This window comes from Dermacentor silvarum, chromosome 3, assembly GCF_013339745.2.
Source record: "Dermacentor silvarum isolate Dsil-2018 chromosome 3, BIME_Dsil_1.4, whole genome shotgun sequence".
NCBI lineage: Eukaryota > Metazoa > Arthropoda > Arachnida > Ixodida > Ixodidae > Dermacentor > Dermacentor silvarum.
In genome coordinates this window covers 173,706,017-173,730,037 of record NC_051156.1, presented here as the reverse complement: position 1 = coordinate 173,730,037, position 24,021 = coordinate 173,706,017, and the positions used below count along the sequence as shown (strand labels likewise).

At 46.4% G+C, this 24,021-nt stretch overlaps 1 protein-coding gene across 2 annotated transcripts in view; it reads left to right on the top strand.

Moving 5' to 3' along the window:
- Positions 1-2,519: 2,519 nt before the first annotated feature.
- LOC119446111 (uncharacterized) overlaps positions 2,520-24,021 on the top strand; it is a 31,607-nt gene continuing 10,105 nt past the window's right edge. The window contains exons 1-3 of one of the 2 annotated variants that reach the window (XM_049663909.1): positions 2,520-2,649; positions 2,761-2,907; positions 23,584-23,720. In XM_049663909.1, coding sequence (XP_049519866.1) covers positions 2,838-2,907; positions 23,584-23,720 — 207 coding nt within the window. In that variant the 5' untranslated portion in view covers positions 2,520-2,649; positions 2,761-2,837. The other variant, XM_049663910.1, reaches the window with a different exon arrangement.

Sequence of the window (24,021 nt, the reverse complement as noted above, 5' to 3'; positions counted from 1 at the left end):
GCCACGCTTGCACAGGTCGTCTTCGTTGTTCCACGTCGCCCACAATAACAGCGAACCGCGTTCAACAGAGTCTGTTCAGCGACGTTCCATAGTATAGTGGCGTCTATAACATGGCACCATATATGTCGCGTTTATATGCGCTGTAAGAAAGGGAGCGGAAGGTAAGAGCTTCCTCGCGGAACGTGCATTACCTGTGAGCAGCACGTACGTGTTAAGCACTCTGCGCATGTGGATGTGGTTAGGTCAGGGTGAACGCCGCTGCGAATCGAACCTCTGCAAGCGAAATATCGAATCATGCACAGCATCTCTCGAGGGCAGGAGTACCGTTTGGAGGACGCGCTTTTGCGAACTCGCGAGCGAAAAAAAGACGATGACATTGGGCGCGCCATATACGGTGAATTCTGTTGAACGATTGTGTTGAACTGGAAGTCCTGTTCCGGGTCATGTAACGTACTGGCTGACCGAAAGATAAACGACCGCATAAATGAACAGAAAAGAAAAGTGATAAAAGATGGTGTCATTCAGAGAGGGAAAATGAATTGTTCATTAAAGTGTATTTGCCGTTAATGAAGATTGCGACACGAAACTCTGATTTGGGAAGCTACGAAAGGCTTGGAAGAATTGATGTTAACTTTTTTTTTCTTCACAACACTGTGTTGTTATCGAAATGTGCCCTATTTTCATTAATTCGTGTGCTGAATTTTGGTTTGTGCTAACTGCAAACTGGAAGAGCGGAATATAAGGTCGAACAAGGGATCGCTTTCGTATAGTCATGCCGAAGGAATACGATAGTCAGGTGATACCTCAACAACAAAAAAGAAAAAAAAGTGTAAAGGCAGACCGTCATTTTTCTTGGACGCGCTGAAATGTGGATCGATGTTAGGTGATTTTACAAAATTAACATTTTCAAAAGTTTATTTACTGTGCAACAATCATGCGACCATCGTTAATTGTTCATTACGGGTATATTATTCGCTTAAATGCGTCGCTGCACAGCGCATTCCCATAACCCTGGGCTGGCATTTAAATGAAAGAGAGAAAGCATGGAGAGGAGAGGTAGGAAAGTCACACAGGCCTCTGTATTGCTACATTGCACAGAGAGTAAAGGAAAAAAAGTGGATAGGAAGAGGAAAAGAGGAAGAGAGTGAGCACTGCAAGCTCGCTACAGTCTGCCCAACAGGACTGTATGCAGGTGGTCCCTCAGGCCGGTACACTCCAAAAAGTGCAGTATAGCGGGCGAATTGCTCTTTGTCCCAGCGACGGATGTCTGCCACGGTCACACAATCTTCGCCTCTGAAAACGTTTCGGAGTTTAGCTATGGCATAACGCAATCTGGAGAGATAAGCGCTGTATGTCATATCGGTATCAATACAGGCATTTTAAGATTCCTGGCATCCACAACAGCAGCACCTACGTGCGTTGGTCTATCGGCCGTTCTATTACAGACAGAGTAAGCGTTTATAAACACCCCTGCCAGTCATAGGTGACATGCGGCAACGTTGAGCCGCAGTTGGATGGTCTAGTTGGCGCTTGTGATCGTGGCATTCGACCCGGGCTATACAGCCGACGATTGGACACGCGCGGAGAACTCCAGAAAGCTTGTATCGGTGTGCGTCCTAGCAAAGGAAACCAACTTGAAGCATCCGTCCTCGTCAAATGAATCGGGAATGTCTGGGTACTTTCATATTGTGCACAATAAGTGCACACTTCGATGCATATAGGACTGCTGAAGAAGGAACGTACAGCGCGTTTCAAGGGGGAAGGGACTTGACGTGCTCAAGCTTTGTTATCGCTTTTTGTGCTTGTGCAGCGAGCCGGTATCTCGCGCCATGTTCTAAAAGAAACATATATTCTTGCAATCGAACGACATTTTATGACGTCACCAGGAGCACTTAGCGCGGCACACGCTGGCATATTACAGCTCCGCACGTATAAACAAGTATCATTTAAAGGAAACATACGATGGCTCGCCGATTTATCGTTGAGATAACTCTCTCAGCTCTTTAGTACAGGAAACCTTCGAAATGCGCGCTTATGCAGTACAAGTGTGATTCTGAGTTGAAAGTTTGCGGCTGACCTATGCGAGAAGGTCGAGAGTTAGAGCAGCGGATGGGGGCACTATTAGCGTCAGGGCGAAGCGCGAGTGTTTGAGTTCACTGCGAGCTCACGGCTGCCCTTACTAATCGCGTTAGCCTCGAAATGGTTAAGCCACGCTTTCTCTCGTCACATCTCATAACTCACGAAGGATGACCAATAAAAGCGATATGAGCGTAGTTACACGGTATATTTCGAAAGTGTGTTCTGGTCTCGCTTGACGTAATACTTCCCTTTATGTGTCACTTTAATTACGTGCTGCACACAAAGCACAGAAGTTGAAAGTGAAATTGAGCGAGTGAGAGGACACAAAGGGTAGGCCAGGACACCACAACAATGATTACCGGGATAACTGACGGGAGGAAACCGGCGCGTTTGCAGAGGTTGCACAGCACGGCAGACAGATAGACAGAGACACGCACACTCAGGAAGACAGGCGTGAGCACCACGTCCCAATTGTATTCCAATCGCCTCGCGGGGTTCCCATATCCGACGGAGAGCGCTAACGCAGGCTTCCTCTGCGTGGGGCGAACGTCGAGGGTTGCAAGGCCAGAGGTGCGGATTCCGGGCCGGCTCGCCGCGCTACGCGGTTGCCGCCGTTCACTTTCCCGTCGTCATCAGCCGCCTCGGTGCTGCCGAGATTGTTGTTGTTTTTTTCTCGCACAGCCAACAAAGGAGACGACGACATCGGCTACTGCTTCTGCGGCTGCTGCACGGAGGCTGGAAATCGCCGAGCCAAAGCAATGACCGACGACGGTGCGTGGGATGCGATTTTTATCAGGCTCTTCGTCCTCTTCTCCGTGATTCCTAAAGGTGAGACCTTGTGAAGGATAGGGAGAAACATTGCAGTTTCGCCTATGATGCGAAGCAGTGACGTCGATAGCTGGCGCAATAGTATACACATTAAGCCTTAATTGCACTGTTCACTCCTGTACCGGGTGCACTAAACCTTTGCAGATGCGCGCGAGCAATCTGCTTTTGAGCAGAAGAGACCTTTCTTCAGTGTCGACTTTAGTTAATTTATGTAGTATTATTTTGTGGAGGATGGCGCTCATTGGTGGTGAAGTAATGGAACCACGTGGCTTCTTCTTTCTTCTCTTTCCTATCCTGCCTTTCCTATCCTTTATCTAAAGATCTCGTAAGTGGAACTACGAAAGACAGTCAGTACTCTGCAAACAACATAGATTTTCTATAAGAGGTCATGGCGAAACGCAAACCGCCGATAGAGGGAGAATAGCTCATACGCGAGAGAGCCATCATGGCTACAGCTGACATATTTACAAGTAATGCGGCAATATACTAAGCGAGAACTCACGAAAGCAACTACTTGTGAACGGTGCCGCGTCAACAACAAAAAGCAACATTTTTGTGAAAACTATACTTTAGTAGCGGAGTACGTTTATTCATGTTCTCTTTAACTATTGAACAAGTTATTGTACAGTGGGGAAGCAGGTGGTAAAATAGTTTCCAACAATTTCCCATTACGTAATAATAACAATCAATAATAACAATCGACCTGCCCATTCTATTCCGCAGGTGTCTGTGCATGATAACAAAAAAAAAAAAAACATGTTGGTGACTCACGAGGTTTTTTAAATTGCGGAAACGACACTGGAGCTACGAGATACGCCATATATAGCGGAGTGTTCCGGATTAATTTGTACCAAGTGGAAGTCTGTTAACATGCACCTAAATCTAAGTCAGCAAGATTTTGATCACTGACACATTTGTGCGTTGAGGAGGAGGAGGAATAAACTTTATTTACAGAAATGAGCAGACGGTAAAATCGTCGGAGGTGGGCGGCGTCCGTAGTCCAGGATGCCGTGGGCCTGAGCCGATAGCTTGGCCCTGCTCACCAGGCGATGCTGGTCTTCAGGGCTCGGGCTTGTCAGCTGGGCCTCCCACTGCTCGACGGTTGGTCCGGTGATGCGTGGTGTCGATGGGTCTTGTCCACATTCCCATATCATGTGGTAGAGGGTATTGGGCGCAGAGCAGAAGGCGCATTTTGGAGTATAGCTCGGAGGATACATGGCGTGTAGCAGGGTTTCGTGCGGGAATGTGCCGATCTGTAGTTTGCGGAACATCACTGCCTCTTCTCTTGTCAGCTTGGGATGCGGGGGTCGGTGGATCCTCCTACCCAGCCTGTAATGACTCAGGATATCGGCGTATCTTTTCGGGACGCTATCGTGTTGGTCTACCGGGGCTCGTGAACCCGTTGAGACATTTTTTTTCTAAACCCACGCATATCTTACTTGATTGACCTTATATACAGACCAATGGATCGGGCGCCATGGCAAGATGATTGGTCTACATCTCTCAAAAGTGGTGGTGCAACTTCATGTGGTAAACTGCGCTATGGTTGAATCTTCATAAGGTCAGTTCGATTTATTCAACTATAGCACGGCCTTCAGCACCACTGGTGTTCGTGCCATGAATCGTCTCAGTTCTTTTTATCACACCAACAACTGCCAACTAAGCAACGTCGCGACATGTTATCACTCTGCCTATTGTTTTTTTTTTCAATCAAAATGACTATCAATGTTAAATAGTACATCTTGCAACGCAAGGGACGGTTGGACTGATGGTCATTGAGACTCCACACTTTAGTAGTTAGGGCAGTACGGGATACGATCGTGATATGTAGGCGCCACGTCATTGAGCCCCAGACAATTTAAACAGAAAAGAAGAGAATTTGTGTTTTTAATGCTTTCGACTATCTTTGTTGAAATTTTATAAAAAAGAAAGAACGAAAGAAGACATATTTAATAACCTACGTATACGTTACTGCTGAGTGCGTAGGACCTTCAACGATTAAGGTCACCTGCTCAACACTCCCTATACTTTCGCGTGGAGGTAAGCAGTACATGCACGTGTTTTTTTTTTTTTTCATTGCTCTTAGCCAAGACACTCACACCTTCACTTGTTGATGACCAAAGCGTTGAGTCAAGTTCTTTTTTTTCCACACATCACTACTACCGAGAGGACGTATGCGTAATGGTTCGGAAGGCCATACACACGCAATGGTAATTTCTTTTTTTTTAATTTACGGCCCAAATGCTCGGTACTTTGGGAGCCATAAAAATAAGCATGTGGCTGGCTTTTTTTCACATCAGTTAAACGAAAGAGAGAATGAAGTTTTCAATTACTGTCTTATTTCTACAAGAAAACGTATTTATCGCGTTTTTTTATGGATATGTTTTAAAGCGGGCATTGTTGTTTATTTAAGTTTGCTCCGAATTTAGCAGCTCGTGTAAGTCGTGCAAATTTCTAAAGCGAGGTGTTTTTAAACCTAATTAGTTTGCAAATAACGCATGCGTTAAATTCCGTTAAGTAGGGGGCTCCATTGCAAGCCCAATTCTGACGCAACCACATGTGGTCATTCAAGCTAGATCGGTTATACCGTGAACCCGTACGCCTCACCACATGCTGACAGTTCTTTACATCTACGCTGTTTACCAATTTACACCTTTGCTGTTCCTAACGGATGTAAATTGGCGTGTAACTCACACAGCTACACTTACAGGTGTAAGAATGTCGTAAACAAAAAATACCTTAGAGATTGCAAATCGGTTTACAGTGTATACGTAATTACATTTTTAATGATTTTTTTGCTTCTAATGAAGACGTTTGCAACTCCTCTCCACCCTATTTGCCCTTCTTTTTGTTGGTATACATTTTTGTTCAAAATAAGTGAGGACCAGGGGGAGGCGTGTAAATTTTTGCTGGTCGTTGACATTTCCGTGTGATGTCTGCTTATCACACGGATAACATTTGATCCAGATATGTGCAAGAGTTCCAATGAAAGCTAATGACCAGTCACATTTGTTAACATAAAAAAAATTCTCAATGAATGTGCTGCCTGCACTCTCAAATTGGTATGCTAGTACGTTGCGGGACACCGTAAGGGACACTGCTATAGCCTTCGCAAAAGTTCTGGTATGCGTAAAAGTTCAGCGTTACCGCTTACGCGGACTTCTGTGGCGGTAATGCGAACAACATAGAAACAGCAGAGATGATTGCCGTGGGTGAATCTTCGTCGTAATCCGAATGGTCTAGTACGTTGTTGTATTTTGCGTGGCACTATACTTGGCGGCGGCGAGTATTGTTCACACCTTCGAGCCGTATGGCTAAATTATTTACGTCTCTGAACAATGAAACGTAAGATGGAGTGTAGCATTAGGTGCAGCGCGTGTACCCTACGTCCATGTATACCCTGCACTGGTAACCCCTCAATTACAGAAAGTGCATCGACTTATGCAAGTTCTTTTAGACAATTAAAAAAAAAAAAACGAAAGACGACCAACAGTTAGCTTAGTCTCATCTGCTTGTGGTTCTAACACGTGAGCAACTTCACTTAAAGCTGCCCTAACTCCAAATCTAGGGTCTGAAATAGTGCATTGCACAGAAAAGGTCTACACATTCGTATCAGGAGTTTCGCAATTTTGCACGCGTCAGGAATTTCGCATTTTGCATATTTTTTCGAAAAAATCCTTTTACGAGTGCAAAACCGAGGAATGCAATAAGAAGCCCACATGGTTTGGCTGAGTACACCGCCACAAGATGTCACGACCAGCGCTGTTATTCGCGGCTCCTTCCCAACATAGGACGAAACCGGGATCGCTAAACTGTACATGTACCAGCTACAACTCCTTGCTTTTCCCTAACCTGCAGATGTTTGTGCTGCAGCTGTTTGTAGGCGTTAATTCTTGCTGCTCAGAAAGAGGGATCGCGAGGTGGTTAATTAAACTGAGCTGCGCACGACCCTTACAAATGTTACAAATCGGCGACAGCGTTTTGCTGTTGTGCCGAGTCGACGTGTCACTGCCTTAGCGAGTTCCATTCTATATTGCTGCACGATTTCCCATTTTACACACATAGGAATGCGTTTGGGACTAACGCGCTGCAAACCTTGCGCCACACTACGCCACGTGACCTTTCACAGTTTAGCCGCAACACTGGAAACAATTATAGGCGCCCTCTAAAAGTAACCTTGCGAAAGCAGTGTTTTCGTCATGCTTCCGGTAGCGACTTCCTGTCAACGCATTTGCATTGCATTCCACACACCGCGCGTTCCGACGGTTTCCTGTTTTGGATGCTTCACTAGACAAAACAAAATTGCCACCGCTTTCTGTGTACTTGTCCGCGTGCAATAATACCAAAGCCAAGCACCGTTTGCACACCTCAATTGGATAGCTCGCTAAGCTACGATAGTAATTGTAGGCGCTGCGAAATGAAATTTGGAAGGGCCAACAAAAACGACGCGAGGAAAGCCAGTGGAGACACAGCCAGCGTTTTTGTGTCATCCGCCATGCGCCGTAGTGTCTGGTAACATGCCTTAAAATTAGCCAGCTAGATGAACTCAGACTTCTTCGCATTCAGATGCACGTGAAACGCAAAAGTGCCTAAATTTGGCAGCCACTAAGCCAATTTGAATGAAACTTGCTGCATTCAAAACAAATAAAATACAATTTATCGTCAGCGATAAAGAGCAGACATTTGCGAACTGAAATTAAAAAAAAATGTCGCGAACAAACAAAAAAATTGTTTCAGTAAAATATTTACTATTCCGTGACTCTACGTAAAAAGCATAAATCACAATTTCCGAGACACACTCTAAGAAAAGAATCAATCCAAAATATTTACGCGTAATTCAAGTGCAATTGTTGCTTCTTTTACAGGAGTGTTGCAGAAGTTGTGTTAACAAATGCTTACTATATATTTCACAACAATATATATAGCATATTAATTTAGGTGTTCGGCGGAAGCCTGTTTGGGGGAACATACATGCCTGAAATAAAACATGTACTTACAAAAAAAAAAGAAAGAAAGAAAGAGAGAGAGAGAGAGAGAGAGGGGCAATGGACTTCAGCGATTCTTTCAGCTTTGAACTCACTGTGTCAGCACTATTCTTTCACAGTAAAAAACACCGTCATTTCTTTTTATTTCGCTCGCCGGTTTTGTTTCAAATAAAGCGAAACGGGCAGCCAGCGGTTATAAGGGTTTTAGTAGAGCGGGGATGGTCTGCGGTCGTAGAATGCTGTATTCTTTTTAGGTAAGCATTTGCAAGAGAATGAAATATCTAAATAATATGTAAACATTCAAAAATTATTCATATTAGAGAACAATATCGATCTTCAAATAAGTAAAGTGTGACTTTATCTTCTAGCGAAACTTCCTTTCTGTGTTAGATAGTAAAGCATTTTAGTGGAATTTGAAATACGTGAACAGACACTCCCAGACTGCCTATGTCCAAGTAGGTTAGATTTACTTGAAGAAAGACACTTGAAGTTCATGGCCGACGCGAAGGGATATGCGGGCAGGGGGTTCGATGTAAGGTGGATGGCCGAGAGAACAGTAAAATAATTTGTGGAACAAGGACAGCGTGGCAATGCGACGGCGAAAATAGAGCTTTGATAAGCCGGATTCTGCTTTTCAAGATAATACACTAACGTGGTATTGATAAGTGGAATGGATGAATCTAGCAGGGCGGTTTTGAACTGATCCCAGAGCAGTGGTGAGGTAAGACTTATGAGTGGCGTATGCAAATGGCGTATGCGTGCTTGAGCTTAGGTCTGACGAGCGTTTTATTAGCTAGAAGTTTTACATGTATGGGGGCATGTCGAAGGTTGCGTTTTAAGAGTCCAATTGTTTTATTGGCAGATGATATGATGTTAGTAATATGAGTACGCCAGGACAGGTCACTGCATAAGGTTACACCCAAGTATTTGAACGAGTTAATGGCTTCTACGCGAACAGCAGAAATTCTGTACAGAAAACGAAGGGGGTTAGAATGGCGCGAGAAGGTTACAGGTTTGCATTTATTAGGATTAAGCTTCATTAGTTATTGGTTAAGCGCCAGTTTAAGACGTGGTTAAGATCAGTCTGTAACGCTTGTTGGTCGAGGGCGTTATTGATAGTGCGATAAATGACGCAATCGTCAGGAAACATACGGATCTTAGTTGATACGTTTGAAGGCAAATCGTTAAGGCAAATCAAGAACAAAAGGGGCCCAAGGACGGATCCTTGTGGTGCACCTGAGATTACTGGGAGGAAATCAGAGGTTTTGTTACTATTAACGGTTTGAGAGCAGTTAGCCAGGAATGCCTTAATTCATTCAAGAATATTGGCGAAGTGGCGAAGTGGCGAAGCTTTAGTATTAGTATTTTGTGTGCTATTTTGTCGAATGCCTTTGCGAAATTCAAGGAGATAGCGTCTGTCTGTACGTTGCGATCGAGACTAGCGTGTAACTTGTGAAGGAAGGTGGCCAGTTGAGTTTTGCATGGCAGACCTTTGCGGAACCCATGCTGTGAAGGGTTAAAGAACTGGATCGGGTCTAGATAATTCATGTATGAGAGTAAGTGAACTTTCCATGACCTTGCAAGGAATGCTGGTTAGGGAAATGGGTTGGTAGTTCAATGGCGGGTTTTTGTTACCTGCTTTGTAGATTGGAAGAACATTTACCACTTTCCAGTCCTCGGGTAAGCTGGCAGTAGCAAGAGACTTTGAGTATAATAAACATAGATAGGCCGAAGAAATACATTTAGTCTTTTTTAAGTACTGTGAGGTAATGTCATCTATGCCGGATCATGAGGAGAGTTTAATAGTTTTAATCTGAGATGCTATGCCGTAGGCAGAGAACACAATAGGTGGCATTTGCGGTTCAATGGGGGGAGGGGGGGGGGATAAAAAAGGACATGGGGGCATCACGGGTATTGTGAGGGTTAATTACTTCCCAAAACTTTCTAGGATTATTTTTAATAGTTTAGGTAGGTCAACATGAAAGAATGAATATTTGGCGCAGCGAATTCCTTCCAAGTAAGTACTCTCAGCGCGTAGTATTTTCCCCACGCGTGCATTGCCTTTCAGTTTCACGGCACCATAAAGCCGCTTCTTTTTATTTTCTAACCTTCTTAGTGATTTTGCAAACCGTGGCTTTTGAGAGTTAGTGCGGAAAGTTATTTTAGGAATATATTTATTTACAAGCTCGTCTATTTTAGTTTTGTAGAGTATCCAATTGTGATTAAAGCTTCGGTTCTCAAAGTTAGCTTCAAAAAAAAAAAAAAGGAAGGAACTCAATTAACTCGTCATTTATAGCTTGATAGTTGGCTTTGTCGTACAGGCGGATAGTCTTTTTAGATGTCTGGCGTGGAACTGTTGTGAAGCTAAATGGACGTACCAACCTGCGTACCAACCTGCGGAACCTATTCGGAGGCTGCGCGGAGTGACGCTTGACGTTCGCTTAACTGAATGGCACTTAACCTTCGTCAACGCCAGCATCACTCAGCGCGTTGCCAGTTGTGTACGATAAGAACGGGCTCCAGAATAGAGTAATAAAGATATTTCGATAAAGTGACCGAGATAAAAATGTCCGTAATCGCACCGTGCTGCCCTCTCAAAGATTTCCCAGGCGGCAGACTTGCATTATTAACCCCCCCCCCCCCCCTCCTTCCCTTTTCTTCCTTCCTTCCTTTCGTTTTAGAAAGCTCCTCCGCATCGTATTTCAAGCAGTGGGCGTAAAACTAAACGAAACGAACTAGAAATCCCTCGCGTATAAATAGTATGCACTCCAGGAACAAAAGCATCGCGGGCGCGGTGGTCAAAGAGATGCATTCGGTACAAAAGCGTGCCGCTCGCGACCAGGCGGTTATTGCCTTTTCCTGCACCGCGCACTCATCTCGCCGCTGCTGAGCACGAAAGCTCTTTACAATGCACGCACGCGCGCACTACCATCGCCGCCACAACCACCAGCAGCGAGCCATCGGTCGCCGGCTGCAGTACTCCAGGGACCGTACAGCTGGCAGTGCGCTGGGCTTTTCGCCGATTGTCTGAGTGCTTGGAGGGTGCGCTTAAAATAACTGCCGCGGGAGAAAAAAGAGAGCGTGACCTCCGCGAAAGGCTTGCGCATACACGGCGTGCGCATATTCCAGTATGCGAAGAAAGGCAAGAAAAGAAAACGGATGGTGCTTAGATTGTTGCATCGTGTCTCAAAAAAAGGCCACTCGCTCTCTGTGCCACTGAGGCCCATGCACGGTGCCGAAGCTCGTGAGGTGTTACGGGAGGGCAGAAGAGTCAGGCGGAAGAAGAGAAAGGCCCGCTGGGCGGTCGGTCGGTTCCTTGCTTTCTTCCGGAGAGCGACCTTCTTCCTTCCTTCCTTCCTGTACGGCACTATAGAGGCGATATACATGCGGCTCGCAGAATATAAGGCCCACGTTTCGAGATTTACACAGCCGGTGTGGTGGCGAGCGATTAAGCCAACCGCGTATCCGACGAAGAAGGTGCAATGGAATAAACTACGGATTCTCCGTATCGATCACGATCCCTCGTGGGCTGCTGCTGAATTTACGTTACAGTAGATCCGTTGCACGTACGCAAACCCCACACGCTATAGCCCCGTAGTACGCGCGATGAAGCAGTTTCATCGACAGTGCGGCTTTTTTGCAACTCCTCGCAGTATGGGCGCCGGAGAAGCAGCGCAGGGGTCAGAGGTTCTGCATTGCGTGGGTTGCGTGGACCTTATCCAGCACCGCTCTATATGGGTCGTACGGAAAACGCTTCTGTAAGCTTCGTCGCCTTTTTTTTTTTTTTTTTTATAGAGGAACCAGTTTGCGAAAGGATACGCCAGAATAATTTTTAAGGGGCGCAATGTCCTCTTTTCCGATTTAACGACTCTGTGGCTGGTTAGAAGCGAAGCCAAGCTGAATTGCGATAAGAAAGAAATTTGTGAACCATGTAACCATTCACTTCGGCTTCGTTATTTTTCGTCTGCTCGGGAGGTTTAACCGCCGCTATTGCTTCCTCATATTACATTCGGAGCATGAAGTCGACTATGTATGTCGGCCGTATAGCCACATTACCAGCTTAACAGCTTGGTCTCTGAAAGTTTATTCAGCCACTCCCTTGTAGTTTCGTCATTGGAGATAACCAATGACGAAACTACAAGGGGTTCTTTCTGACCAATTACAGTTACTGCATATACAGTAACTATACAGTAACGCGTGCTTCGTCGCGCCATGTCGCACCTGTGTGTAGTCGGAACAGCGTCCGAGGAGTTCGTGCGCAATGCTAAACTCTGCTATCAATGTCAATGTTAGTCAATGTTAATGTTAATGTCAATGTCAATGTCAATGTTAGCAGTATCGCCTTTCGGGCGATACTGCTAACATTTATTGCGATAGCAATTATATGGACACTCCAAGCGGATTTATGCCGTTGGCGTCGTCGTTGCCGTCGCCGTCGCCGTGAGGTTCTGTGTAGAGTCCAACGGCGATGAAATCGTCGCCGCGCGCCGTATGCTGTATGTGCTCGAGGGACGCGTGCTTTCACGGGGAGCGAACGCACTGCGGAGAGCTAACGCGACGTCTTCCGCCGCGCGAAAGGCCGTGGGGGGACGGGAGGGAGGGAGGGAGGGGAGGCGACGTTTAGCTTCAGCACCAAATGCGTAATTATATGAAAACGTTGCGAGGCGAGAAGGTGGTAAAGACTTCCGACGCTGCTCGACTGGCGCTGAGCCGTGCTCCCTCAAGGGCTGCAGAAGATAGCGCCAACCTTTCCCTTTCCCTCAAGAACCACTTATCATCGACGAGAAGATAGCGCCCTGAGCCGTGCTCCCTCAAGGGCTGCAGAAGATAGCGCCAACCTTTCCCTTTCCCTCAAGAACCACTTATCATCAAGATAGCGCCAACCTTTTCCTTTCCCTCAAGAACCACTTATCAGTAACCTCCGAGCCGCCCCCAGAGGCACCGGCAACAGGCACCGGCAACAGTCTGCCCGCGTTCGGTGCGAACGCCGACGGCGTCGGCAACAGTTCTGCGCGTTGCTGGTGCTGCTGCATGTCCAATTTTATATAGCTGATAAAACTACTATCCTTACTCCGTATAACTCTCTACTAATTTGCTATCGCAATTGATGCTTCGCCTTTCGGGTGAAACTGCGCCATTTTTTATTATTGTTATAATTATTTTACTTAGGTACGTGTTTTTTTCGGACGTGTAATTGCCATCTCGTTAGCGTTCATTTTACTTCTCCCACTCACAGTTTTGTTCCAATGTTATTTAGGCAACGGACATGCAGGCGCCTGGAGAATCAGTGGGATATTCTACTCAGACACCAAGGCCATAGTTCTAAAATATAAACAGGATAACGAAGGAATACACGAACGGACAAATAAGATCTCTTGTTAGGTATGATGAATGTCCTGATTCTTCACTCCAAGGATGCGACCTTCTGAAAGCGGACGCCGTCAGAAGAGAACTGATGGGCTCGTACCGAAATGTCCATTGCATGATCATTTGCTTGCAACGTCAACCAGCCAGTCTTTCTGCGAAGGCTAATTCTTTATGAAGCAATATCAAAAGTCGAAGTTATGAGTGACTGCTCACATCCGTCTTGGATAATTAACATTCGGCACATTAAACGCAGCCGTAGCATATCTCTTTTATTTTACTGTATCTTATTAGTCAGACGTGCTGCACTGGTTACTGCTATCGCTGCGCTGACCTCAACCTTTTATAAATATGCCAATTTCTCGCATATCGCATTTCAAGATGTATTGGATTGTGTAGATACTTGATCTTTGCTCTTTTATGGCACATACAATATGAGGTACTTTGTTATATCCTAAAGGAAGAAAGGAAAGGGTGGAGAAGGAAAGGCAGGGATGTTAACCAGTTCAGCACAACCGGTTTGCTACCCTACACATGGGAGCGGGATGAGGGGGAATGAAAGATGGGGAGGAGAGAGAGAGCACATAACACAGCACACTCATCGTCAGTCACAGTCCGTCACTCTTGCGTGGTACGTGACATCATTGTCACAGCCGCTTGTCCAAGCCCGTTTCCTTTAAAAACCTAAGTAGTCCCTTCGTCGCCTTCAGCTGCGATGTCTTCTGTCGACGACACGTGAGAATCGTTTCAATTGACATTGGTCTATTGTCAAGGTGCGCTAGAACGGACGCCAGGGACTGTCTCTGAACATTATATTCAGGACAGTCGCATAGAATGTGTACTAGCGTCTCCTCGCAAAGACAGGCATTGCAAAAAGCGTTGTCGGCCATTCCAATGAGAAATGAATCAGATTTCGTGAATGCCACTCCTATCCATAAGCGATAAAGCATAGTGGCATCTCTTCGGCGGAGTCCATCTGGCATACAGAAATGCATCAAAGAGGGCAGGTGGTATTGACGATTGCTCCGGTTGGTCTGGCTGCTTGGTGTGCACCATAGAGAGAGCGTGATCTCCTGCGCAAGCACTCGAAGTCTGCTGGCTGCGTCGGACCGTGAGAGTGGTATGGCCTCTTCCTGTGTGTCGTCAAGAGCTGCCCGAGCGGCATTATCGGCGTCTTCATTCCCTATCACGCCGCAGTGACTTGGAAGCCACTGAAATGTCACGTGGCGTCCGTTCTCATGTGATGTATGGAGTAGGTATCTAATATCGAATACGAGCTGTTCGTATGGCCCGCGACGCAGAGCTGATAGCACCGATTGTAGGGCTGCCTTTGAGTCACTGAATATTGACCATTGTCGAGGTGGCTCCCGATTAACGAAACGAAGTGCAGCGTGAAGAGCAGCTAGTTCCGCAAATGTCGATGTCGTTGGGTGGTCAGTCCTGAAGCTAATAGTAATAGCCCTTGCTGGGACAACCACAGCACCGGACAAACACTGGAGGTTTGTGGAACCATCAATATAAATATGTACACTGTCCACATACCTCTCGTGTAGAAGAAGCAGATACAGTTGCTTCAGCACAGGTGACGACAGCTCAGATTTTTTCTTGATTCCTGGTACATTGAGATGTACTGTGGGGCTAATAAGACACCAAGAGGGTATCGATGGTTTAGATGCAGCGGCGAAGCCCGAGGGAAGTTTGTCGTTGTACTTGATGATAGGTTTAGAGAACGATGCTTGGCGCCTGTCTGAAGGTAGTGTTGCAAGGTGGTGATAGGGGGCATGTGCAAAATGTCTGATGTGCGTTCTCAGGGCTTCCACTGTAATGTGAGTTTGTATCGGATGGTCCCGAGCAATCGCAATAGTTGCCTCTGTTGACGTGCATCTGGGCAAACCAAGGCAAACTCTGAGTGCTTCAGATTGTTCTGCCTGCAGAACACGAATATTTGTCTTGCAAGTGTTGTTCAGTACAGGTAGACTATATCTTTAAAAAACCGAGAAAGAGATCTCTGTAGAGTTTCAGCATTGCGTCTACTGACATCCCCCACGTTTTTCCTGTCCAGTATTTAAACAACTGGGAAGTTGCTGTCAGGCGCCGTTTCATGTAGGCCACGTGCGGGTCCAAGAGAGGTCTCGGTCAATGATTACGCCAAAAATCCTGTGGGTTCTGACATAGGAAATGGTCCGCCCATTGATTGAGATGACATAAGGCGTCATTGGTTTGCGAGTAAATGCCACTAGTGCGCATTTTTCTGGTGATATGTTAAGACCTTGTTTACACAAGTAGCTCGCTGTCAAATTTGCTGCTCTTTGAAGCCGCGCACGTATCTGAGGACGTGTGACTGCCGAAGTCCAGACATAGATGTCGTCTGCGTATATTGAAATCTTGATGGTAGTTGGTAAGTATTCAGCAAGTCCAAGAAGAGCGAGGTTGAATAGCGTCGGGCTGAGAGCCCCGCCTTGAGGAACGCCTCTGCTGGTATAGCGTCACGTAGTCGGACCATCGTCAGTTAACGCAAACAATGATCTTGCAGATAGGTAACTTGCAATCCACAAAAAGACTCGACCATCTAGGCAAACTGTCGCAAGAGCATCGAGAATGGCCTCATGTAATACGTTATCATATGCACCTTTCACATCTAAGAATAAAGCTGCAGATAAACGCTTACGCGACCTTTTGCTGAACATACGAAAGGAGATCAACTACATTGTCGATGGAAGAGCGGTCACGTCGGAAACCAGCCATGGAATTCGGATAAATCTTGTAGTGTTCAAGGTACCATTCTAGGCGGCCAAGGAGCATCCGTTCCATTATCTTGCCTACACAGCTGGCTAGCGCTATTGGGCGGTAAGAGGTGAGCTCGAGTTAGGATTTGCCCTGCTTCAAGAGTGGCGCCAGGCGGTTTACTTTCCATTCGTCAGGACCGTTTCCATCCTGCCATGAGGAGTTTTAGATATCCTATATATGGAAATCAAATGACGGGGAAAGTATGCTTGAGCTAGGGAGCCTACATGCAACGCCGTTTTAAAACGGCGTTGCAAGTATAGGCTCCATAGCTTGAGCAGACGAAGTGCAGGTCAGAGTGGAAGCGTAAAAGCCACACTACTACTTCTATGCGTCGAGTTGAGCGTTTCGTAATGCAATTATGAACTTCAAGTGCGCATTACCCCCCTCTTCCATGTCTCTAATAGCCCATGTGGTGCTTTGGGACGGTAAATATCATATTATATAGTCACTATCGCTATATCTACACACAGTGTGCAATTATGCACACAACAGTAAACGACCTTAATCGCTTTATCGTGTATTTGTATTTATCTTTGTCATCTTCACATTGGCTATGCAAGATTGCCCTAAACCACCCCTGAGCATTTTATTATTGTGGATAAAATTAACGGCATTTAATTTGTCACCATCCTTTTCTCAAATTATTCCGTGGCGCTCTACAGCGCACTTAATATGACGTTTATGCAATTATCGGTCTCACGAACGTTATGTCGGGCTTGTTGGTTTTATACATAGTGCCATTTTCCGGGGCAAAGACGAGGCAACAGAACGACGCTGTCTTATCTTGTCTCGTCTGTTGTCTGAACTTTACGCTGGAAATAGCACAATGGTTGCCTGACAGACTAGAAGCGTGTATTTACATTTAAAAAAAGATGGCCGAGCCGTGCGATGGCTGCTTCCACAGTGGAAACCACGCACTGCCACGAAAAAAAAAAAATGTCAACCGACTCTTTCAGTATGCTCGATTATGTCATTTAGGGTTCCCAGTTTTGTCTAGAGATGCGCGAGGTTGTAGTGTATCAAACTTCGCATTCCGTCTTCCATGCGGACCTTGATAAGCTGCGCCCTTCAGGAATCTGGGACAACTGCGATGCAGCTGACTAAGCGCTTGTCAGTTTTTAAGAGCGCGATCAAACTCCGCTTCGCCTCCGCTATTCTTTAGCAGATCCACGTTATACCTCACTAAGACGGATAAGGGAGGAAGCTCAGGGGTATCGCAAACTGCTGTGGCGTTCACATGAAGTATACATGGAATGTTTTCAGCATGCATAATATATAACAGAAGCTATATAAGCGAGCGCCTAGCTACAAAAGGCGAGCAGCCGTGGACGGTGGAGCCAAGAGTGAGTCTTCAGTGCCAGTCGAGCAAAAAATCGAAGGCCGAGACTGAGCCACTCTATTCTTGCTCCGCGCACCCGTCTGCCGTCTCTGCGAAGAGCTTACGCGTGTTATTGAAAGTTGTACAAGGGTCTGAAGAACGGCACTGGAAACGTCGCTCATAAATTACCGTCCTCGCAGACGGGCCAAAATGCGTAGTGTCTCCGAGCCCAGTGCACTGTGGCAGCAGTCGGTTGATTGAGCTAGCGACTAACAAAAATGCAAAAAGAATAACAAGGTTTGTAGGGACTGAGGGAGGAGGAGGAAGAAAGAGAAAGGCAGAAGGCAGGGAGGTTAACCAGAATAACGACCGGTTGGTTACCCTACACCGGGGGAACGGGAAAGAGGTACGCAAAGATGACAGGGAGAGAGAGAGAGAGAGAGAGGAGGGAACGAAAGAAGGAAATTAGCGGTGATTTCGCTGACGCGTGTGGTATTGCACTATTAGTCAAAGACGTTCACGCAAGCCCGTCGTCCTCGAGAAGCACAAAAGTGCCTTCACCGCTTTGCGGGCCGACGAGCGATGGGGGCGATGTTCCAGCAGCACCTGCACGTAAAGCGGCCGATTGTCCAGTTTTTGTAGCGCGTTAGCAAGTTTTTGTTTTTCTGAGGCATATCGTGGACAGTGGCACAGCAGGTGATCGATAGTTTCTTCGGTGCCGCAGACCTCACATGCTGCACTGTCGGTCACTCCAGTTAATGTAGAGTATGCCTTTGTAAAGGGAACTCCTAACCAAAGGCGACAGAGAAGCGAAGCTTCACGTCGAGGAAGTCCGAATGGAGGTCGGAGTTGCAGTGAGGGGTTTAATCGATGCAGTCGTGTATGTCTTAAGTTTGGCGAGTTCCACTAGGTCAGTGAGAGACTGCGTGCCAGGTGTCGAAGCTGTCTTGCGGCGTCTGTCCTCGAAAGCGGAATGGGAACGCTGTGCTCTTCTTGATGTGATGTGCGAGCAGCGTTATCTGCGGAATCATTGCGACTGATTCTACAATGACCAGGTATCCATTGAAAGACAACCTCGTGGCCTTTTTGTTGGCCGTGGTGGTGAAGTTTCACGATTTCGTACCTCAGCTTTTCATGACACCCGCGTCGGAGAACTGACTGTAATGCCGGTTTTGAGCCAGAAAACAGAGTCCATTTTCTAGGTCCTTTAGAATTAATGAATTCCAGTGCACGACGCAGAGCCGTTAGCTCTGCCGCCGTAGACGTCGTGACATGCGATGTCTTGAATTGAAGTGTTATTCCTCGCGTTGGTATAACCACCGCACCACCAGAACTGGTCGACGTAGTCGATCCTTCGGTATAGATGTGCACATGGTTGCTATACTTATCGTACAAGAGGAGTTAGCTCGGTTGTTTTAGAGCAGGGGCCTGTAGATCTGACTTCTTCTGTCTGAATAGCTTGTATAGGATAGAAATAAACAATGGTAACACGTATTTTATTGGCAAGAATTGGGAGGGAGGCATACTGGTTTCTTAAGAGCACATTTCCCGTGTATTAACGACATATTTGTTTCCTGATGCAAATTATGGGTGTTATTCGGTAGCTTTTATGTATGAAGTATATTGAAGGCTGTGGAAGCACAGCCGGATATTTTTAAAATGCCAACAAGAATTGCCGTAAGGAAATTTGTTTTAAGCCGAATACACAATGGCTGGCAGCCTTCGCGAATTCTAATGTCCAACATTGCGATTTGCTGGCATTTGTTCTTACTTGCAGTTGTAGCGTAATAACTTTATGGAATACAGGATCCTTATTTTATTTTTTGACGCTGCCTTTAGAAACTTTTTTAAGGTTGTACGGCACAGCGATAGCTCACACCAATGCCTCGTACATCATCAGCGACTCTCAAACGGCCGTGCGAAACTACGCCAACGGCAGAATCTCCCCTGAGGCATTGCGGATCCTTAATACAGGCAAAACTTATGAGGCAGACAAATGCGTACAAATTCTCTGGATCCCAGCCCACACACCTCTTGATCAGCCGGAGTTCAGTCCAAACGAGGTGGCGCACAACGTGGTTCGAGGTCTCACGTTCCGAGCCGGGTTCGAAGAAGCAGCCACTCGAACGGACACCTCCGCGGTGGTGTGGGAATGGGACGATCGGCTCACTAAATTCTGTGACATTACTCAACATTATCGAATGCAAAGGCTTGAGTATCTACCACCTCACCCCAAGCTCAATAGGGCCCAGTCCGTTCAATGGCGGCAGCTACAAACACGAACATACACGAACCCTGTCATCATGAACCATATATACCCCGAATTATATACAACCAATCTATGCCAGTATTGTAACACCAGAGCCACACTAGATCACATCCTATGGGCATGTCCAGCATTAATCAGCAATACTGGGGTCGCGGCCTCCAATGAGGGCCTTCGGGCGCGTTGGGGGACTGCGCTGCTCAGTTCAGGCCTGGACCAGCAACTGTGGGCTATCCAGCAGGCCGAGGAAGCTGCCGGGAGACACGGTCTCTCCGCTGGCTCCTAGGTGGGAACCCAGCCCAGCAATCTGCCGGAAATAAATAAAGTTCTTCTCTCTCTTGTACGGCACATTAAAAAAACATATTTATTTGGGCTGTACTGGCAGAGTAAACTCCCGACATAAAAAAAAAATACCGACAGAACCTATCTCAGGATGAATTTCAACGTTAATGCGATTAGCAATGAAGCAATGCAGTGACACACCGTAATGAGACCGTAATTACCCAGAAAACGAGGGTTAACGAGAACTACACTTCACCATCTTCGAATCGATTCCCTGCGCAGAAATTCTGAATTACTCAAATGTACCTTAAAATTCTTGGCATCGCGATTACAGTTGCTGCCACCAGGGGCTAAATTCTATAAGAATTCTGTTTATTCCTCACTTTCATAGTTGCGAAACAATCCTTTGTAAAAAATGCACATACAATATTTTAAATGAGATATACGAATAGAAGCTCATTTTGCAATATATTCGTATGACTTGAAACTCATACTGTAAATTAGTTATGAATGAATGAGCAAAACCTTTATTTGCAGAATGGGTTTATAAAAACATAATCTTTGCGTCTCGTTTCTTTCTGCAGATGCAAGAGAAGAGACGAGAGCCTTGTTAAATTACTGTTCAGCAGGTTTTGTGCTACCTTGCATACAAATAATTCCGAAACGTTATCGCAAGTTGCAAACTCAATTGCTTTTTTTTCTACAGTGACGACCCAAATTGAATCTCTCGCAGCACTACATCAGCCCCAAACATAATAATTAAGCTTAACAGAAGCTGCAGCAGCTTAAATACTAACTGCAAGGACATTTCACTTTGGCTAAATCTGTCATAAACGAGCGGTATGTACCACGAAAGCAATCATGGTAAAGCAAGCCAATGGAGAGGTTTATCGAAACATGGGACGAACGGTTTTTTGTATCACCTAGCCATATACAGCTTTCGCTGTAAAATGAGAATGTTCGCTTCGGCAGGCATTACCGTCTTTTTAAATCAAAGAAAGAAGATTGGGGTAGCTTGCACTAGTGGCGCAAAGCTAAAGACACAGCGGAGCTGATCGGTTCCTAGCTGGCCCTGGCTATGCGATGTGATGCTAAGTTATACGAAGTAATGCCAAGTGATGCTAACTTATACGAAGTGTATGAGCATTTTATCGTGGTCCGTTTCATCGGGGAACGCTTCGCGAAGCACTCTCAGTCCGAGCACACGTAGGGGAAGTGGGGCGAAAGCTATGCACAGCGTACGGGCGGCGCGCAGCAGACGACACGCCGGGATGACGTCACGGCGCGTGCGCAGTAGCGCGCAGCTGGTGGGAGCTCGGCCGAGCCGCCGCCAGAGGCGCCTGCTGTAGTCACGGACACCGCGAGCGTTCGGCGATAATACGGGGAAACGGAGAAGCGCGGATGGCGTCGGCAGTACCTCTGCGCGTTGCATCGTTGGTGCTGCTACAATTTGTTTCTCTCTCTCTCGCTCTCATTTTCTCTTTCTCTCTGATCACTTGTACAGTATTATGAACAACAACGTTCATAACACTGTACAAGGCCACTTGGGCATCCATTGCCGGGATCGCGGTGGCGTTGGGCTGCTGAACACGAGGTCGCGGGATCGAATCCCGGCCACGGCGGCCGCATTTCGATGCACGTCATATACGCTGACGATATCACCGTGTGGGTCCCCAGGGGGTCACTCGCTGCACTAGAGCCGACACTACAGGCAGCCGTAGACACCACAGAATCCATCTTTAAGGGCACCGGACTCAGGCTATCGCCTAGTAAATCTGAGCTGCTGCTCTTTAGACAGGGGAGGCAGGGTGTTAGGAACCTTGCGCCTTTAGAAACTCTGCCAATTAAAATCACAGACAACACAGGACGGGTCATACCCAGAGTAGACACAATTAAAATTCTGGGTCTTCTCATTGACGCAAGGAGCTGTAATGCTGCGGCTCTAAACCGTCTCACAGGGCTGGCCAACAGCAACTCTGACCAGCTCATGAACTAGAATTGGGCTATCTGCCACAGGCAACCTTTAAGAATTTTTGAAAGTGTTCGCTGAAACACCCTGTATATTAATATATTAATATATACTTATATAATATACTTTATAATATATATTAATAATGTTAATATATAGATTAATTTTTTTTCTCGGAGAGCCCAATATATAGGGGTCGACCTATATATTAGTGCTCCGCCTATTTTCGAGTAAATACGGCATCCGCAATGGGCGCACTCTGTCCTCATCGCAGATCGCTTTCAAGATCGGCACCGCGCGTGGCACCGCCGGAGTAGAAAGCCCCGCCCCCCTGGTGCCTTGCGCGCGACGGAAGACGGCGCGCTTCCTCCTCGCTTTCCTCCCTCGCGCGCGCGAGAGTAAGCCGCCATCGTCAGCTCACCCTCGCACGGACTCCCTCCCACATACGGAATACGGCACGCGGCGACGATGTTATCGCCCTTGGACTTTATACGGAACAGGAATATCACGGCGACGTCGAAGGCAGAAATGCGCCTGAACTGTCCATATAATTTCTACCGCAATAAAAACAGCGCAAACCAAGCCGGGCAAAGAAAGTAAAGAGATTCTGCGATCGTAAAGTGCTGCTTTAAAAGCGTGGCGGCGTGCTTGTTTGCTGATGGATGATTTTGGGCGTAAAAGCCCGTCCTGAGGTGTCGAAACTAAGATTAGATAGAAAGGCGGCGGCCGTGAGCGGATTGATATCAACTTTGCTGCCCAGCGATCACGCCATCATCAGCATGTATAGCTATTGGAAACCCGATGTTCAAACGTCCATGTCTGTTTAACTTTCTGGGGACAACTTTGCAGGAGTGCTCAGCTGCAAGCGAATACCAGTATCACCTTAGGCAGCAGACAGGCCGTAGGATAACTAAAGTACTTGGAAATTATGGATATATTTTACGCATCGGAAAATTGTGAGATATTCATAAAGCATACATTAAGAATCGATATAAATCAAATCATAGTTTTGTTCGTGCACTGTGTATAAGCATAAAAATATATTTGTGCTATATTTTTCTGAATGCAAAAAAAATGAAACAATATTTCTACTGAGTTGCATTTGTTTGAGAATGCGCATGACACAAAAATAACGCGAACAGAACGCCATGAAACTTCGTTGGTGAAGCTTAGAATAACGCTTCTTACCATCTCAGTACGATGAGCAGAAGAGCAGTTATCCTTGATTAACCTATATACATAATAATTACGGATAGAAAGAGGGGAGACAGGTGAAGGCAGGCAACATGCCTGTTCTTTCCCCCTTCCAGACCAACATCCTTTCTCTCTAGACTGCCAGACACACAACCGGCTTGTGGTTGACTTACAAGTCGCCACCGCAATTTCAAAACGAAGCCATTGTTGGGCGTTCAATAGTAGGCACAGATGCCTCAGAAGGATGCAAAGTACGCAATGCCACGCGTTCGTTCTTTCCGACCTGCGACACTATGGTTTCGCTGCTTGGCATTTATTGTTCGTATACATACGTGCCTGTATCTATTTTCCAATATCTGTTTTCCCAATAAACATTACGTTGACAGTCAGCGCTCGTGCCATCACATGTTGTTATTCTGTCCTTGTTTTTAAAGTTGCCTTGTGCCCAAAGTTCCTGCCAACTTGCCCAGCTAATCATTTTCTTTTATGCCTCTGCTACGGTCCCGTGCAGGGCAGTTGCAGGCCCAGCCACCAGCCCCAGCTCCTAGTCCTTCGCTAGCAGTGGTATCTGATTCTGAGGTGTGCGCACAAAGCTATCCTGGGGAGCAGGGTTACCCACTCGGGAGGACAGCCCATATCACCGGAAAGGTTCGTAGTGCCTGAAGAGCCCTTTATCAGCATCACCGTCGTGATCGTTATTATTCTTGTGAGGCGCTCTAGAGGTGCCAACTGCAGTGCGTCGGTCACCAGCTACTCCGCTTGGGGCGAAACTTCGCTTGACAAACGTGGTCGTGAGTCGGCGTTATGAGAAATTAGAGGCGACAACGGGTGTGTGCGCGTAAAGCTCATACTGCATGCATGGAAGGCTTATCATTGCGTTAATAAATCTTTATTACATATACAGCCAACAGTTTTAGTAGGCCAGTTGACTCTACAAAACAACACTAAG